This window comes from Oncorhynchus clarkii, chromosome 10, assembly GCF_045791955.1.
Source record: "Oncorhynchus clarkii lewisi isolate Uvic-CL-2024 chromosome 10, UVic_Ocla_1.0, whole genome shotgun sequence".
NCBI classification, from domain to species: domain Eukaryota; kingdom Metazoa; phylum Chordata; class Actinopteri; order Salmoniformes; family Salmonidae; genus Oncorhynchus; species Oncorhynchus clarkii.
In genome coordinates, this window is record NC_092156.1 from 18,512,161 (window position 1) to 18,531,607 (window position 19,447).

The window sequence follows — 19,447 nt, forward strand, 5'->3', positions numbered from 1 at the left end:
ATGTTAACCTTTAATTATGAGATAATTGCAATCCCTGTAAAGTTTAAACTGGCCAGCGCCCACGCCCCCGTGAGCACAGACATGATCTGGCGTCATGGAACCGTCCTTTTCCATTGTTATGAATAAAACCCCCTCTTAAGGAAATCATCTTCAGAGTAAGCAAACCCCCAGTGTGAGCTGTGGTTGCAATGGTTGAGTACCAGGACTAGAAATCCATACCAGGTGGCGCATTGGCTACACGGCTGGAAATGGTTCAACTCTGTGACTATCGGTCCCTACAGAATAAGAGCAAATCTTAGATACTAATTACTAGTCTGCAGCTAGTGCAGCTCATCCAGGATGGCACATCAACGCGAGCTGTGGCAAGAAGGTTTGCGGTGTCTGTCAGCATAGTGTCCAGAGCATGGAGGCGCTACCAGGAGACAGGCCAGTACATCAGGAGACGTGGAGGAGGCCGTAGGAGGGCAACAACCCAGCAGCAGGACCGCTACCTCCGCCTTTGTGCAAGGAGGAGCAGGAGGAGCACTGCCAGAGACCTGCAAAATGACCTCCAGCAGGCCACAAATGTGCATTTGTGTCTGCTCAAACGGTCAGAAACAGACTCCATGAGGGTGGTATGAGGGTCCGACGTCCACAGGTGGGGGTTGTGCTTACAGCCCAACACCGTGCAGGACGTTTGGCATTTGCTAGAGAACACCAAGATTGGCAAATTCGCCACTGGCGCCCTGTGCTCTTCACAGATGAAAGCAGGTTCACACTGAGCATGACAGTCTGGAGACGCCGTGGAGAACGTTCTGCTGCCTGCAACATCCTCCAGCATGACCGGTTTGGCGGTGGGTCAGTCATGGTGTGGGGTGGCATTTCTTTGGGGGGCCGCACAGCCCTCCATGTGCTCGCCAGAGGTAGCCTGACTGCCATTAGGTACAGAGATGAGATCCTCAGACCCCTTGTGAGACCATATGCTGGTGCGGTTGGCCCTGGGTTCCTCCTAATGCAAGACAATGCTAGACCTTATGTGGCTGGAGTGTGTCAGCAGTTCCTGCAAGAGGAAGGCATTGATGCTATGGACTGGCCCGCCCGTTTCCCAGACCTGAATTCAATTGAGGACATCATGTCTCGCTCCATCCACCAACGCCACGTTGCACCACAGACTGTCCAGGAGTTGGCGGATGCTTTAGTCCAGGTCTGGGAGGAGATCCCTCAGGAGACCATCCGCCACCTCATCAGGAGCATGCCCAGGTGTTGTAGGGAGGTCATACAGGCACGTGGAGGCCACACACACTACTGAGCCTCATTTTGACTTGTTTTAAGGACATTACATCAAAGTTGGATCAGCCTGTAGTGTGGTTTTCCACTTAAAATGTTGAGTGTGACTCCAAATCCAGACCTCCATGGGTTGATAAATTAGTTTTCCATTGATAATTTGTGTGATTTGTTTGTCAGCACATTCAACTATGTAAAGAAAAAAGTATTTAATAAGTCATTTATTCAGATCTAGGATGTGTTATTTTAGTGTTCCCTTTATTTTTTTGAGCAGTGTAGTTTAGGCTGGGTTCGTGCAGATAACCAACAATTTACAACATTTGGAATGAGACTGACGTAAAGGTAAAGAATAATTCATGAATAGAAGACTAATTGATCAGATATTAAAATATCTGAAGAGTTATATTCGGAAAATTATAACTTTGTAATCTGAAGATTTTCCGTGGTGCCCCAACTTCCTAGTTAATTAAATTGAAATGATTAGTTTAATCACGTAATAATTAGAGAATTGATAAAATAACAGTCTTCACCTTTAATGATGCCAAAGACACGACAGGGGCCTCCTGTGGTGCCACTCCAAATAATGCTATAATGGCAGAAGGTTCTATAGGTCTCTTGAGTATCTTAGAAAACGTCTCAAATTGATAACCAGAAATCTGTCGATTTCGGGCATGTCCAAAACATGTGTAATAAAGTAGCAGGAGCCTGTTTACATCAGTCACAAGTGGGATATATTTCTGGTCTAAACTTGGATAATTTTTTACCTTTGACCAATGCAGCCGATTAACTATTTTAAATTGAATTACAGCATGTCTTAGACATATAGATTAAGTATGTATTCTCTGAAGGAAGCATACTCTACCAAGTTTTATCTGAAAGTTGTTCACCTAAATCCTTTAACCATTGGTTCTTAAGAGAGTTCAGGGACTCCAGATTGTACGAGTTTAATAACGTAAACAGTGCATTTGGAAGAAATTTAGACCCCTTGACTTTTTCCACATTTTTTTAATGTTATTATATATTATAAAATGTATTAAATGTTTTTTTCACCCTCAATCTACACACAATATCCCATAATGACAAAGCAAAAGCAGGTTTTTAGAAAATGTTGGGGTCATCGTCCTGTTGAAAGGTGAACCTACGCCACAGTCTATGGTCCTGAGTGCTCTGGAGCAGGTTTTCATCAAGGATTTATCTGTACTTTGCTCCGGTCATCTTTCCCTCGATCCTGACTAGTCTCCCAGTCCCTGCCGCTGAAAAACATCCCCACTGCATTATGCTGCCACCACCATGCTTCACCGTAGGGATGGTTCCAGGTTTCCACCATGAGTGACGCTTGGCATTCAAGCGTAGAGTTCAATCTTGGTTTCATCAGACCAGAGAATCTTGTTTCTCATGGACTCCAAGCGGGCTGTCATGTGCCTTTTACTGAGGGGTGGCTTTCATCTGGCCATTACCATAAAGGCCTGATTGTTGGAGTGCTGCAGAGATGAGAGAACCTTCCAGAAGGATTTTTTATTTTATTTAATCCATTTAAGAATAAAGGCTGTAACGTAACTTAATTTGGAAAAAGTCAATGGGTCTGAATACTTTCCAAATGCACTGTAGATCAAGCGTATGCCCCCTTTGATATAAGGTTTCACTTTAAAAATAGAATCTAGAAGAAGGGAGGTAGGTTGGTGTGATGGGAAGTGACAAGAGTATGAAGATACCTGAAATTGCGTAGTTGTGTACCTGAAGAAATGGGATCGAGGAATATTGAACCTTTCAAAAGATGCAAAATCCATATCAATGTACATGTCGTTCAGTGAGGAGATTCCTTTCCCAGACCAGGTATGAAACACCCTGCCTAATACTGATGGAGAGAATTAATGGTTCTTTAATAATGGGGCAGAAGTTGAAAATTCACTGAGACCAAACGATTGCCTGGATTGTTCCAGAATTTTAGAGAATGTTTCTCAATAGGGTTTTTAGTGTATTTGGAAACAGGCTCAGCTAATGCAAGTTTTGAACAGAGCAAGGCAGCTAAGGAGGTGGGTCCATAGGATGAGATCTTCGGGCCTGTAACATTAGGGATTTCTGTCATCCAACATAGAATGATATTTAGATTAGTGCTAGACTTCCGAAAGAGATCTCTGCAATACACTTTTACGTAAATTGTTCCAGAAAAAAAGCAGATATCAATTTATCTATGGATAAACAAATAAAAAAACATTGTCAGAAAGATAGGAATACATTGAAATAAGTATAGAAACCTAGTTAATTCTTCCGCATTTATAGAGATCTTTGAAATTGTGTGTGACCCAAATATTTCAATTTCCATCACTGAAGGGCACATGACTAAAATAGGTTTGCATGGCAGAAGGATTAATAGGCAGCAATTGACTTTGTAGATTAACCTGAGACCCAGATATTTCACCAAATGTCTTTAGTAGAACCTGGATCTCTAAAAGACCAGTTAAAAAAGCCTCAGACATCTATTATATAATGTCATCCACATAAAGTGAAACTTTATTCGAAGAGGGGGCTTAGAGCATACCATTGATAGTGGTGTTATTACATGGCTAAAGGCTCAATTGCCAACCCTGTCTTATCCCACGTTGAAGTTGGAAAGTATCTCTACATTGCAATTCTGTAAAGAAATTGGCCTCTATGAACCACTCAAGTTGTTTTTATTCTCATTATATGTGAAATACATGCTTGCCTCATTGTTGAGGGTAAAGACTGAGGAGTATGATTCCTCAAATATGGAAACCAAGAGAGGAGAGAGTTGATCTGATTCTTTTTTAAATAATTAGCTTGGAAGTCCGTCTGGTCCGTCGGATTTACCACACTGCATAGATTTAATTGCCAACACAATCTCTTCTACAGAGAACTGTTCTTCTAATTCAGCAGTTCTCAGGGTCAACTGTAGGAATATCTAAATTCTCAAAGAAGGTGTCAAGTAAGGTGACATTACCAGTGGATTCCGAAGTATATAATTGTGATATAATTGTGACCTCTAAATGATCAATACATGTGTTACCCAGCCCATCAGTTCTCAGGTATGGTTTGATTTGCGGTTCTCTGAGCAGCTTTTTTCAGCTTGTCAAGTTGAAAGAAGATCAAACTCTGTATGAAGTGCCAAACGTTGTTTTAGTAAATCTGGGGATGGAGAGTGTGAATATGCCATATCCAAATCAAGATTTATTTGTAAATTCCCCGAGGTTTGGAATATCCTTCCTTAATCTTGCGCTGTACGAAATAATTTGGCCTCTTAGATCAAATCAAATTTTATTGATCACATGCAAGTGATTAGCAGATGTTTTTGTGGTAGTAGCGAAATGCTTGTGCTTCTAGCGCTGACAGTGCAGTAATATCTAACAAAATACACAACATATACCCAATACACACAAATCTAAGTAGGAATGAATTAAGACTATATACATATGGACGAGCGATGTCAGAGCGGAATGGACTAAGATACAGTAGAATAGTATAGAAAACAGTATATACAGTGGGGCAAAAAAGTATTTAGTCAGCCACCAATTGTGCAAAAAAAAGATGAGAGAGGCCTATAATTTTCATCATAGGTACACTTCAACTATGACAGACAAAATTTGAAAAAAAATCCAGAAAAATCACATTGTAGGATTTTTAATGAATTTATTTGCAAATTATGATGGAAAATAAGTATTTGGTCAATAACAAAAGTTTGTTGGCAATGACAGAGGTTAAATGTTTTCTGTAAGTCTTCACAAGGTTTTCACACACTGTTGCTGGTATTTTGGCCCATTCCTCCATGCAGATCTCCTCTAGAGCAGTGATGTTTTGGGGCTGTTGCTGGGCAACACAGACTTTCAACTCCCTTCAAAGATTTTCTATGGGGTTGAGATCTGGAGACTGGCTAGGCCACTCCAGGACCATGAAATGCTTCTTACGAAGCCACTCCTTCGGTGTGTTTGGGATCATTGTCATGCTGAAAGAACCAGCCACGTTTCATCTCCGATGCCCTTGCTGATGGAAGGAGGTTTTCACTCACACTTTTTCTCATGATATTAGGCCTAGCCATATAAATTCAGGTGGAAAAAGATTACAGATGACAATATACAATAACATTTTTCAAAAAATAGCTAATAAAAAAAAAAAGGTAGAAGAACAATAAAAAAAACAACAACAATACTAACACACCATGGTCACCTAATAGAACAAGGTAATCCCGACGCAGATATCCACACATAATGTGCTTGTAGTGGGGAACACTAAACCTATCCAGGAGAGAGCCCTGCTGAAATAGTGAAGGGTTTAAAAACAAGTTGCGCATAATAAATAAATAAGAAATACTTATTTACAACTCAAAACTAGGCTATTTTAAAAGAAAGTATAAAACATTTTATAAGTCACATCTTACAGCAATACCACTAAGTTGGCAGCAATGTCTTTAATCTTTAAAGAAATGACGAAACCTAATAATAAAACTTAGCTTTATCTACCCTGGTTACTGGTACTATCGATAAATAGAAAGCTTTATCTACCCTGGATACTGGTACCATCGATAAATAGAAAGCTTTATCTACCCTGGATACTGGTACCATCGATAAATAGAAAGATTTATCTACCCTGGATACTGGTACCATCAATAAAAATAATCAAACTTAGCTTTATCTACCCTGGATACTGGTACCATCGATAAATAGAAAGCTTTATCTACCCTGGATACTGGTAGCATCGATAAATAGAAAGGAGCATCTTCATGGTAATAAAATACAACTTTAAAACAAAAGGAGAATTGACTCACCAAAACTAAGGCACTAATGTAACCTAATAATAATAATAATAATAATATCAACTGATACCACTGGCAACGCTATACAGTATCTACAAAAGAGAGACTGAGTCTGCAGTGGTAGACACATTCGTCCATTACCCTAAATCGCCAAAAATAGGTGAACATTCAGCCATTTGTTTCATCCGACCTCGGTAGAATGTTCGCCTTCTTGAAGGCCATCACCTTACGTGGGTCTAGGAACTCTTTCTCAGTGCTGTTGTATGTTATACGGAGGCGGGTAGGAAAAGCGACACCATACCGAACATCGGTCCATCCACGGAGCAGACTCTTGACATGGTTGAAAGTGTCACGGTCACAAGCAACGCTGGGGGCCTAGTCTGGGAAGACAGAGATGGGTGCTCCGTTGCATCGATGTGGGCCAAATTCTCTGGCACGCCGAAGAACATCAATACAATCCTGATAGTATTGTAGTTTAGCCACAATGTCACAAGGTTTTTCGCCAGGCTTTCTTGCTTGAGAGCCCTGATGTGAGCGGTCTACAAGGACGTCTTTATCGAATTTGAGGGTTTCCTTCAATAACTTTGAGACTGATGAAGTAGAACTTGAGCCCAGGTCCTCAGCTACCCCCATAATCCTGATATTGGATCTTTGCATATGACCTTGTAAATGTATGCATTGTTCCTTTAGGCTAGCCACATCAGTTTCGAGCTTCTTAACTGTGGTTTGTAGCGTAGACATGTCGTCTGTGCATGTTGACAAGCCTTGTTCCATGTCGGAGACCGTTTTCTTAACTGTACAAATTATTGCTGTATGCTTTGCAAGTTCATTCTTGACTGCTTGTAACTCCGACTTAATGAAATTAAAGTCCTCACTGAGCGCCTCCTTGAGTTACGACTTGAGTATAGATTAAATGTCCGCTCTGAGGGCAGCAAGAATCTCGGCCTTCAAATCCTCTGTGTAATTTTTTTGCCGAGGGGAGGAGCCACTGTTCCCACTTGTTGAAGAACTCGAGCTCCTCGTCTTGGGCCTAGTATTTTCTCTTTTGTCAGTGACTCCGCTAAACTTAAACTTTCAGGTTATGCGCCATTTACGCACTAAAACAAAAATAAAAGTTGAACAAAGTAAAGCACGTCATTCAAAGGCGGTGTTTCCTAATTATTTGTGGGTCAAAGTGTAAAGAAAGTATTAAATAAATGCAATTTCAGGATGAGCTCGCTTACTAGTGCCCCCCAAATTTAAAAACTTTTGACATACATAGCTTCTCATATTCAGTTTATTGAGAAGTCATTGAAAATGTCATTTTTTCAATCATTGGAATTTCAGATTACCTTCTGAATTGACTGCCTTCAATTCTAATTGACCACAACCATGGTGTGTGTACACATGCATGCGAGTTGTCAGCGCTCACCATCCGTAGGTAGTTCATCAGGCTGGTGCCGTGCTCCCAGATTTTGGGTGATTGACAGGTTAGCTGTGTGGCGCCCACACTCTGGCTGCGATTGAGCTCCCTCACAGCGGACACCACCACATGCATGGCATCAAACAGCAGGGCTGGGGAGAGCTGGGGGACAGAGAGAGAGGGGGTGGGGGGGGGGGGGGGGGGATATAGAGAGGAGATGGTAGATGGTTGAAAGAGAGAGGGAGACAGAAAACAGATAGGTAGAAGGTTGATAGAGATATATAGACAAAGGGGAGAGAGACAAGAGGTGATGGGTAGAGGGTTAAAGGAGAGCAAGGAAGAATGAGAGAAAATACAAGGTTGAGAGAGAGAGCAAGATACACACTCAAATGCTGGATTAGGAAATTAGAGAGTCTCGATACTAAGCTATATATTTAGATATTCCATCCAGTGATAGCGTTTCTCTCTAAGTCTGAAAGAGCTTCATTGTAGGAGTGGGAGGAAACTAAGAAAATAATCCTCCTTAAATGTTCCGCACAATGACAGGGTGGATTCCGGAAAGATATAACAATACCCATCTGAATAAGGGAAGGTAGCTCGCTTACTGCTGGTGAATACAAAGTAAGCACACAGAGTCGTGTTAGAGAATGGGGAGAGAGAGTAGGCAAATAAATTAATATTCTACAATAGAGTAAAAACAACTTAGTAGTTACAGTAGGAACACAGCTAGCTCTGTTGTAATGTAACATTGATTAACAAAGCCCAAACTGTAGGGGGAGATTCAATGTGGATTCTTTGTCTCCTTAATGTTGATGTCAGAAAGCACAACACAGCATCTTCAATCCAATGAAAAGTCCATTAATTAAAAAATAATTTGAAATCACTTAATTAATCAGAATGTGTTGAGGCAAAACTCAAAACCCTAGGGTATTAATTGCACATTCAGCTTGATTGGGAAGAGTGTTGTTGTGCCTTGTGTTCTTTGTGCCATAAACATGCAATTACTTTGGCTGGGGTTAGTTTGAAACCTTAGCCGAGGAGGACTGTTAAATGAGTACACTTGATTGAGTGAATGTACTAAAAGCTTTTAAGCTTTTCATCTGTTGTTGCGAAGCAACTGGGGCTTAGTAGATTTTTTGTCATGTCAAGGCTAGGGAATCACCATGTCAGCTCTTAACAATATATGGTAAGGGGGCATGTGAGCTGCTCAGGCAAAACTCTGGGCCCTAGTAATAGTATTTCCTGGAAGGTCACGTGGTCAAGAATATCTCCTAACCCTACCTGTGAATTTGTATCCATCTCTGCTTTCAAGGACTCAATTACGGGAACCATTTGTGAAGTTGCTATGAAAGGCCTACGTGTTATTCTTACAAGTAACTGAGCAATCACATACATTTTCCCAAACCATGTAAAGCACAAATATTGGCTGATCGTTTACGTGTTGTTGCCATGTCTTTCTGACCTTGTGTTGTGATGTCTTCCTATGTCTCATACTGTGCCTTTACTTTTATTTATTTAGCACGCACTTGCCAGGCCGTTATTATAAATAAGAACTTGTGCTTAATTGACTTGCCTGGTTAAATAAAAAACAATCAAAATGGAGCTTTGCTCACCGGGACCCCAGTGAAAGGGGCATGGTCACAGTTTTCCTGCCAGGAGCGGTTGAGACTGAGGAGGAGGTCAGGGAAGTAAGGATGGCTGTGGTTGAGGACAGAGAAGCCAAGGATGTTGACCCAGCGCTTCACCAGGATGTCATCCAACTGCAGCAGAGAGAACTCCTGTATGCCAGAAGAGACACCAGTTCAGTCGGTTTAACATTTTGCTGCGTGTACATACTGAACAGCACATTCGTTCAACATTCTTTGAGGTATATTTTCCCGTTTGGTGGGTGTGGTGGCCGTGTGAACACTGATCTTTAGGTGGGACTCGAAGCAGTGAGTGATGTATTTTAAGAAAACTCAAAACTTGTGGAAAAGCATACCACACGCAATCACCCTCTGAGCTTTGCTTTCACCTGTTCAGTGCTTTGACATAAATGCAGATGTAGGAAAATGAGACATAAGTAACTAGTCACTATTGAAATGCATGCACAGCTAAAGAACCAGTCTTATCAAGCACGGTTTTGTGTTGAAACAGGCTGTACTTAGAATGAGACACATTGCATACAGAGTAGCACTGAACTCAGTTTTATTGACCTAATTACATGGTAAAATAATATTTACATCTGGCCTCTTACCATTGTGGTGAAGATGTAGGTGTAGTAGATGGACAGCATCCCCAACTCTGACGCCTGAGAGAGGGAGAGATGGTGGCGGGAAGGAGAGAGATAGAGGGAGGGAGGAAGGGGGGCTGTAGAATCAGTCTGCTTTCACTCACCCCAAAATAGTACATTCTCTCAGCAGTAGTCTACACAGTGGAATATCATTTGTCTAGGGGTCAGTGTATGTCTTAATTTCTGTGCAATGCCTGAGAAACATACTTTAATGAACAAAAGTCAAAGAAAAGGGAGGAGAGTTCCATTTTTGTCTGTGCCCAGAATATATTTTGCATGAGAGACTGTGCTGTCAAATTGATAATTAAAAATGGCTAAACGTGATAAACACAAACGTTTAACCTCACAACAGATAACACATGATCAGAATTGCAGCCATATGACTTTTAGCCCAGTTTTTGTAGAGCACTAGTACAAATCAAGCTGGTGCACTGGCAGACACACAAGTCAATTGGCTTCTGACAGGCTTGGTCAAAAATCACATTGAGAAAAAGGTTGTCAAGTTTGCTCTGCATCATCTGCCGTCAACACTGAGGCAAACGACAACTTAAAGGCAAACTTTACAACCAGGAGATAAGGAATGCGTCTGAAATGGCACCCTATTCCCTATAGAGTGCACTGCATTTGACCAGGGTCCATAGGTCATCATGGTCCTGGTCAAAAGTAGCACACTATATAAGGAATAGGGTGTCATTTCAGACAAAGCCAAAGAGTAAGAAACCGTAGCTGTGCTTTAGAATATTTCAAACTTTTAGAGTAGTACTTTATTTGCCCATCTTATAAAGGAAATTGATCAGATTTTATAATGAACAAATGTAAGGTTTTTCGAGGGGGAAAAAAAAATAATAATAATTTGATAAAGGTTTCTTCTGCATAATGTTTTTCTAGAATTTTAAGGTCAGAATCTGCAGCCAATACATTGTCTCCATACAATGTGGATGGAGATTGTGAAGCGTATTATGTTTTGTTCCAGTTACAATGCCACTATGCTTTTTACATTACCCTCAAAGCAGCCGGCACATAAAACTATTTGGAATGTGTATTTCCTCTACATAATCCACCTGACTTCAATTTGCTGCTTCCTGAATCCACATCATTGGTTAGCTCACAAATAATGATGCCTCAAGCCCGAGCAGCTTCTTGTCTGTAACATAATCAAGAATTTTCACACTAACATGATGTGCTTTTAGGGAAACCACTTAAATTATTACCATTGGAAAGACATCCATTTTATTTTGGGGGATTTTTCAAGTTTATTGGACAGAGAGGCATGGAAGAGGGACAGGAAAGGAGGGAGGAGAGATGATGTGCTAGAGGGGAGTGGGGCTCGAATTCCAACCCACGCCAGCACTGACATACATATAAGTTCTGAAGGCTTGGTAGTAACCGATAGACCACCCCAGGCCACAGTCCGAAACATCTACCTAAACTTCTTGAATAGTAGAGAAAAAATAAACTCTGTATTCCATGTTGTCAGCAGACATTAGTATTCTCTTTATGATGGTTCGGAAATTTGCCTGGGAAAACATATTTTATAGTTTCATATTTTCAAAGTGTTCATTTCCTCCTGTCCCTTGGAATTACTTTAAAGGAAGAGAAAATTCCAAAAACAATGTGACATTTTTACTTGACAACTTTTTACTTTGCAAACCAATCATAAAGCCAGACAAATAAATAAGTCATGCCAATTTTGGTTATTATAAATTCATAAGAACATGACCCAAAGCTTTTCCACGGATCTTTGAAACTTCTATTAGATGCGTAACAGAAGCTGTCTAATACTAGTGCTTACTATTCATGTGTTAAAATAGTAATGTTATTACCAAGCATGCACTTGTAAACAATCAAAAATGCACAACCACTTGTAAATCGTTACCATGTAGGTATTATTGGATACAAACATGCATAGTGAGTCATATAAACAGATATTGAATGGGAAAATGTTAAACATTTATACAGTTTGTATAATGTACATGTAATCTGTTACGTGTAAGAGATTACAAAAAACATGAACTAATCTGTTATGTTACCAGCAAAAATATTGTAATCAGATTACAGATAGTTTTGAACTACTACATGATTAATTCGAGTATTACTTTTGAGAGAGGATGTTCGTGGAAAAAAAATAATCTGACACTTCTGTTTTCTCAATGACATTCAAATCAACATTGAAAGAAAGGCGCAAGTTAAAGTTTGTTCCGCCTGAGTGAGTCTGACCACAAGTCAGAGACTTGATAACACACCAAATGTGTTTGATGGATCGCGGGAAAAGAGCAGGAATAGGCTTTTGTAGGCTACAGCCCAAGCTATGTCTTCCAATAGTGCGACTGCTGTCGGCATCCAAAGATTATCCAACTTGAATAAACGTTTGGAGGTAAGGATGACAGCAGTGGTGTAGTCTACGGCGATACCGATATAACTTGTTATTGATATCTACATTGTGCAATGATGTCAATAACACTGCTGCTCTCTCATTTAGCTATTTGCGCCTAACACATTGTGGTTGTGGATGGCTGTTCACAAATCTAAAATGTGTATTTGAACCCAATAATGGTTGAATTCAAGAAGTTTAAGCTGCCTATCAATCATTGTTTTGGAACCAGTGGACAGCCAGTGAAAAATGTGCTCTTGAAATAGCTGCATAGTGCAGATCCCAGTGGTGCTTTTATTTCGCAATCTAATTCATGCTGATTCAAAAAAACAAAAAAATCCATAGGCCTAATGGACACAAGCTCAAACACTTATGATAGATTTAAAGCTCCAATCTGTAGTTGCTCCGCACACACACACTTGAAGTCGGAAGTTTACATACACTTAGGTTGGAGTCAAACTAGTTTTTCACTTAATGCAGCTGGTGGCCACATGTCTGTGGAACTTCAGTTTGTGTCTCAGTTGTTGAATCTTGTTATGTTCATACAAATATTTACACGTTAAGTTTGCTGAAAATAAACGCAGTTGACAGTGAGAGGACGTTTCTTTTTTGCTGTGTGTGTGTGTATATACAGTTGAAGTCAGAAGTTTACATACACTTAGGTTGGAGTCATTAACACTTGTTTTTCTTGTTAAAATTATTTCATGCTGCCACCCCCGTGCTTCACTGTTGGGATGGTGTTCTCCGGCTTGCAAACATCCCCCTTTTCCCTCCAAACATAACGATGGTCATTATGGTCAAACAGTTCTATTTTTGTTTCATCAGACCAGAGGACATTTCTCCAAAAAGTAAGAACTTTGTCCCCGTGTGCAGTTGCAAACCGTTGTCTGGCTTTTTTATGGCGGTTTTGAAGCAGTGGCTTCTTCCTTGCTGAGCGGCCTTTCAGGTTACGTCGATATAGGACTTGTTTTACTGTGGATATAGATACTTTTTTACCTGTTTCCTCCAGCATCTTCACAAGGTCTTTTGCTGTTGTTCTGGGATTGATTTGCACTTTTTGCACCAAAGTACGTTCATCTCTAGGAGACAGAACGAGTCTCCTTCCTGAGCGGTATGACGGCTGCGTGGTCCCACGGTGTTTATACTTGCGTACTGTTGTTTGTACAGATGCACGTGGTACCTTCCGGCGTTTGGAAATTGCTCCCAAGGATGAACCAGACTTGCGGAGGTCTATAATTTTTTTTCAGAGTTCCTGGCTGATTTATTTTTATTTTTCCATGATGTCAAGCAAAGAGGCACTGAGTTTGAAGGTAGGCCTTGAAATACATCCACAGGTATACCACCAATTGACTCAAATGATATCATTTAGCCTATCAGAAGCTTCTAAAGCCATGACATAATTTTCTGGAATTTTCCAAGCTGTTTAAAGTCACAGTGTATGTAAACTTCTGACCCACTGGAATTGTGATACAGTGAAGTAATATGTCTAAACAAAAATTCAAGCCTGAGCCTGACGAGCCATACATTTTATGAGCCCTACATTAAAGACATTTAATGAATCCAAGCTCATAAAAGCACAAATTATTGTGCCATTATCCAATACATGTATGATATAGGCTACTGCACATTACGCACAGAAAATTGCTGCAAATAAACCACTACTGAAGGACACCAAGAAGAAGAGACTTGCTTGGGCCAAGAAACGCGAGCAACGGACATTAGACTGGTGAAAATCTGTCCACTGATGAGTCCAAATTTGAGATTTTTGGTTCCAACCTCTGTGTGGTCTCTGGGAGACGCAGAGTAGATGAACGGATGATCTCCGCATGTGTGGTTCCCACCGTGAAGCATGGAAGAGAAGGTGTGATGGTGCTTTGTTGGTGACACTGTCTGATTTGTTTAGAATTCAAGGCACACTTAACCAGCATGGCTACCACAGCATTATGCAGTGATACACCATCCCTTCTGGTTTGGGCTTAGTGAGACGATCACTTGTTTTTCAACATGACAATGACCCAACACACCTCCAAGCTGTGTATGGGCTTTTTGACCAAGAAGGAGAGTGACGAAGTGCTGCATCAGATGACCTGGGCTCCACAATCACCCGACCTCAACCTAATTGAGATAGTTTGGGATGAGTTGGACTGCAGAGTAAAGGAAAAGCAGCCAACAAGTGCTCAGCATATGTAGGAACTCATTGAAAAGTGTTGCTGAAGACAGCATTCCAGGTGAAGCTGGTTGAGAGAATGCCAAAAGCTGTCATCAAGGCAACGGGTGAAGTAATAGTGATGTCGTCACTATTATTCTACAATGCAGAAAATAGTAAAAATAAAGGAAAACCATTGACTGAACAGGTGTGTCAAAACTTTTGACTGGTACTGTGTATATCTCCAACCTGTATATATTCTTGAAGAATATAACTTATAAATGCCTCATGAGCTCAGTTCAACTGTCACATTCCATGAGAACTCAAAATATAAGCTTGTTTTTCTCCAATGTTTGTAAACAGTGTAAATGTAAACAAACTTTTTATAGCCTCATAACAGAGTTAAAACAATAAGTTTGATATCATGAATGGTCCATTTCTCCAGACCCAACCCTCAGCCTCCATCCCTCCAGACTCATCCCTCCCTCAGGCGGGGCGAATATTTTGTTTTGTTTCATCTGTGGATTTGCCCTTTAAACAGCTGCATATTATCACAATATCAGTGTCACCAACAAAAAGGTAAACAATAGGCCTATAGCAAATACAGCATATGGCATTCATTTTTCACATGTAAATAGCTCTTTTCAGTAGTGCTCAAAGCATGCCATTTCATGATCGAAGCATTTATTTTTCAACTCAAATCAATGAGCCCAATCAGTCCTCCATAATAACAACATCACAATCAACAGAGTAGGGCTGGCTAATATGTCCTTAGTTTTGGGGTTATGCTCAGGTAAAACAATGTCTAATCTATACTTCCATATTTCCAATCCGATTTCTTGAAGATCAAAGGGTATAACATTTATTGGAATGACTGGAATTCTGATAGGCTTTGGTTATTAATGTAAAGATAAAATTTAAATCGTATTATATTTAGTAGAAAGCGATGGTTAGAAGAAGCCTACATAACCAACCCATGAAGTAAAATGTAACATCCATATGGCCAGCTATGTAAACTTTAACATTGATTTATCCTGCAATAGATGTCGTTCAATTGGTAACATACATTTTTGTCTTCTTCTAATACCTCTTAAGGGGAAAGCAATCTAAAAGTAACTGAATAATCAGATTAATGAATGTAATCTGGGGAAGCTGTCGTTCTGCCTGAACAAGGCAGTTAACCCACTGTTCCCTGGTAGGCCGACATTGGAAATAAGAATTTGTTCTTAACCAACTTGCCTAGTTAAATAAAGGTTCAATATTTTTTTCTTTAAGACTAGGTTACTAAGTTTGGGTAGTCAAAAAGTTACGTTACCGATTACAATTTTGGACAAGTAACTGTAACGGATTACCTTTAGAAAGTAACCTACCCAACCCGGTTTGTTTGAACCCAGCTTGTTAGTGTAATGAATGTAGCCACTATTAGTCATACTGTATTCCCAATCCCAAATTGCCCCTTAGACCCAACACTCTATGTACCTGTGGAGATCTGAGAGGATTTGATAGATGTAAGCAATATGGTGAAAATTCCACTGAACCTATCAGATGTCAAGGTAGAAAGATGTATTACCATATCACTAGCTAAGCGTCTATAAGAGGGTACGCGTAGCAGTGTACTAGAATATTGGACTGTTGGCTTTCATACTTTTCGAAATCTTAGCGCAGCTCAAGCAATTTCTCCAACTGTCAACACATTCAAATGAATATAAAACGCATACCAGAGATGCGTTGGTTGGGAATTGTGGGAAGGTGTGCGTTCGGGCTGTGCATCCACACGGATGGTGGTCTCAGAGCCGCATAGCTATGTCACAATGGGACACCGGAACATCAGGGAGTAAGAGGCCATTTGGGATGCTTACCCGTTCCAGGATGAGGTGGGACACAGTGGCGTTGGCGTCCACTATGATGGTGTCAGTCTGGTCGTTGCGGATCTCTTTTAGAACAGGCATGGGGTCCTGACTGTCATCCAGCACACGAACAGTCAGCGTCTCCTTAGAGATTAGGAACTGACGCAGTAACTGCTCCAGGTTCATCAAACCTGGGACAACAGCAACAATTGGCCATGAAAGTGTAATATTGTATCCCACAGCCCAAAACGTTGATACACTTTCTAATGAACATCAGGTCACTACAATATCATCTGAATATCTTCTATTAAAGCCTAATCGTCTAAGTAATGGCCAGTAGGAGACTATTGCAAAGAATTCTGCCTTTGGTGATAGAAGTACCACATTTTACAACTCAGTTAGTCCTTTAAGTTAATCATAGGAAGTATTTTATCCATACAGCCATTGTAGGTTTATACTATCACTCCTTTGTTGGCCGTATTTCCTTACATATGCTCTAAATGCTTGATTTCTGTATTTCAAGTCTGTCCAAAAAGACCAGCATACAGTATGTAATTTACCATCTTCAAAATATGACAAAATTGATGCATTGTCATAAGTAAGCAACATCATCTTTCCAGTGCCCAACTAACACTGTGAAAGCAATTTCACTAGGAAATAGGCATTCTATTTTAAGTTAAGATAACATATTGTTATAGAGAAAATACCAGCTGTTAGCCTAAGTATATTTTTAGGTTGGAGGGATTCACCTTATCCACGTTCTATATGGGGCGGCAGCGTAGCCTAGTGGTTAGAACGAATCCCAAGCTGACAAGGTACAAAATCTGTCGTTCTGCCCCTGAACAAGGCAGTTAACCCATTGTTCCTAGGCCGTCATTGAAAATAAGAATTTGTTCTTAACTGACTTGCCTAGTTAAATAAAGGTCAAATAAATATATAAGCATTGGGAACCAAAGCAAAGCTTAACTCATCATTTCACTCTTTCCACACCTGCCCTTGTCTCTGGGTGATATCCCTAAGGTGGCCTGGCTCCATAGGCCTGTCACACAGACGCATGGTGACACACTCACAAACGTCCCAATGACCACGGCAAGACAGAAAAGCTCAATTGGATCAATAATGACCTGCAGATGAATGATGAGTGTGTGATGTGAATGAAACAAATAATAGTCAGCTTTGGGCAGATGAGTGCTTAAGGGGCAGACTGACAGAGATGACTGACCTGCTAGAGGAAGACTGGTGGTTCCAATGGCTCAGTTGGTCAGAAAACAGTCAACACCAATTTTATGAGTCTGCTAAATTACCATCTCACTACATCGCCTCCTGTTGCTGTATATGCAATGAAGTTAAAGTTAAACTGTACAGGGGTATTGTTATCATATAAAACCCAGTGGAATTTCCATTACAGTAATTATATTTCTATGGGTCCATCCATCACAACATAGTTGAGTTCATTGAGTAATTGTATTATAGGATTGTTTACTTAAATGGGAATGTCCATCTAGTAATTTCCATTTCTATGATTGGCAACTCACAGTCAGCCCTGGCGCAGAGTAGACAGGCGCTGGTGCTGTTGAAGAAGGAGAGCAAGTCCACCACGGCTAGGCTGACATGTGCATTGGTGGGCCGCAGGTCCAGGGGCGAGAAGCGCGGGAAGCGGGCCCTCAGGAGGTCCTCGGGCGCCACCCTCACGTAAGGCACCTGGTGGTGTAATGAAAAGCAAATTAAATCATACCGTAGAACAGGGACTGTAAGTATCAATCTTCTCAGAGTATGAGTGCTGATCTAGGATCAGTTTAGACTTTAATATCATAACGACAATGGACTAAATCATAACTCCGACTCTAAGAGCCTTGGTACATACTAGAGGTCGACCGATTTTTCAATGCCGATACCGATAATTGGAGGACCAAAAAAGCCGATACCGATTAATCGACCGATTAAAAAAAAAAAATTTTTGTAATAATGACAATTACAACAATTCTGAATTAACACTTATTTTAACTTAATATAATACATCAATAAAATCAATTTAGCCTCAAGTAGATAATGAAACATGTTCAATTTGGTTTAAATAATGCAAAAACAAAGTGTTGGAATTTGGTGTCAGGAAAATAACCTCACACTCAACGTCAACAAAACAAAGGAGATGATTGTGGACTTCAGGAAACAGCAGAGGGAGCACCCCCCCTATCCACATCGATGGGACAGTAGTGAAGAGGGTAGTAAGTTTTAAGTTCCTCGGCGTACACATCACGGACAAACTGAATTGGTCCACCCACACAGACAGCGTCGTGAAGCGCCTCTTCAACCTCAGGAGGCTGAAGAAATTTGGCTTGTCACCAAAAGCACTCACAAACTTCTACAGATGCACAATCGAGAGCATCCTGTCGGGCTGTATCACCGCCTGGTACGGCAACTGCTCCGCCCACAACCGTAAGGCTCTCCAGAGGGTAGTGAGGTCTGCACAACGCATCACCGGGGGCAAACTACCTGCCCTCCAGGACACCGATACCACCCGATGTCACAGGAAGGCCATAAAGATCATCAAGGACAACAACCACCTGAGCCACTGCCTGTTCACCCCGCTATCATTCAGAAGGCGAGGTCAGTACAGGTGCATCAAAGCAGGGACTGAGAGACTGAAAAACAGCTTCTATCTCAAGGCCATCAGACTGTTAAACAGCCACCACTAACATTGAATGGCTGCTGCCAACACACTGACTCAACTCCAGCCACTTTAATAATGGGGATTGATGGAATTTGATGTCAAATATATCACTAGCCACTTTAAACCATGCTACTTAATATAATGTTTACATACCCTACATTACTCATCTCATATGTATATACTGTACTCGATACAATCTACTGCATCTTTATGTAATACATGTATCACTAGCCACTTTAAACTATGCCACTTTGTTTACATACCCTATATTACTCATCTCATATGTATATACTGTACTCATATATCTTTATGTACATATTCTCTATTCCTTTACACTTGTGTGTATAAGGTAGTAGTTTTGGAATTGTTAGGTTAGATTACTCGTTGGTTATTACTGCATTGTCGGAACTAGAAGCACAAGCATTTCGCTACACTTGCATTAACATCTGCTAACCATGTGTATGTGACAAATACATTTGATTTGAGAAGAACGTAAAAGTGCAATATGTGCCATGTAAGAAAGCTAACGTTTAAGTTCCTTGCTCAGAACATGAGAACATATGAAAGCTGGTGGTTCCTTTTAACATGAGTCTTCAATATTCCCAGGTAATAAGTTTTAGGTTGTAGTTATTATAGGACTATTTCCCTCTATACCATTTGTATTTCATTAACCTTTGACTATTGGATGTTCTTATAGGCACTTTAGTATT

General features: G+C 40.6%; 1 protein-coding gene across 1 annotated transcript in view; it reads right to left on the bottom strand.

Moving 5' to 3' along the window:
* The window catches only part of LOC139418088 (glutamate receptor ionotropic, kainate 4-like), an 89,899-nt gene that overhangs the window by 23,734 nt on the left and 46,718 nt on the right, over positions 1-19,447 (bottom strand). Inside the window, exons 5-9 of the mRNA XM_071167265.1 lie at positions 17,602-17,767; positions 16,079-16,257; positions 9,667-9,720; positions 9,044-9,208; positions 7,440-7,592 (exon numbers count right to left, since the gene is read on the bottom strand). Coding sequence (XP_071023366.1) covers positions 7,440-7,592; positions 9,044-9,208; positions 9,667-9,720; positions 16,079-16,257; positions 17,602-17,767 — 717 coding nt within the window. The remainder of the gene's footprint in view (positions 1-7,439; positions 7,593-9,043; positions 9,209-9,666; positions 9,721-16,078; positions 16,258-17,601; positions 17,768-19,447) is intronic.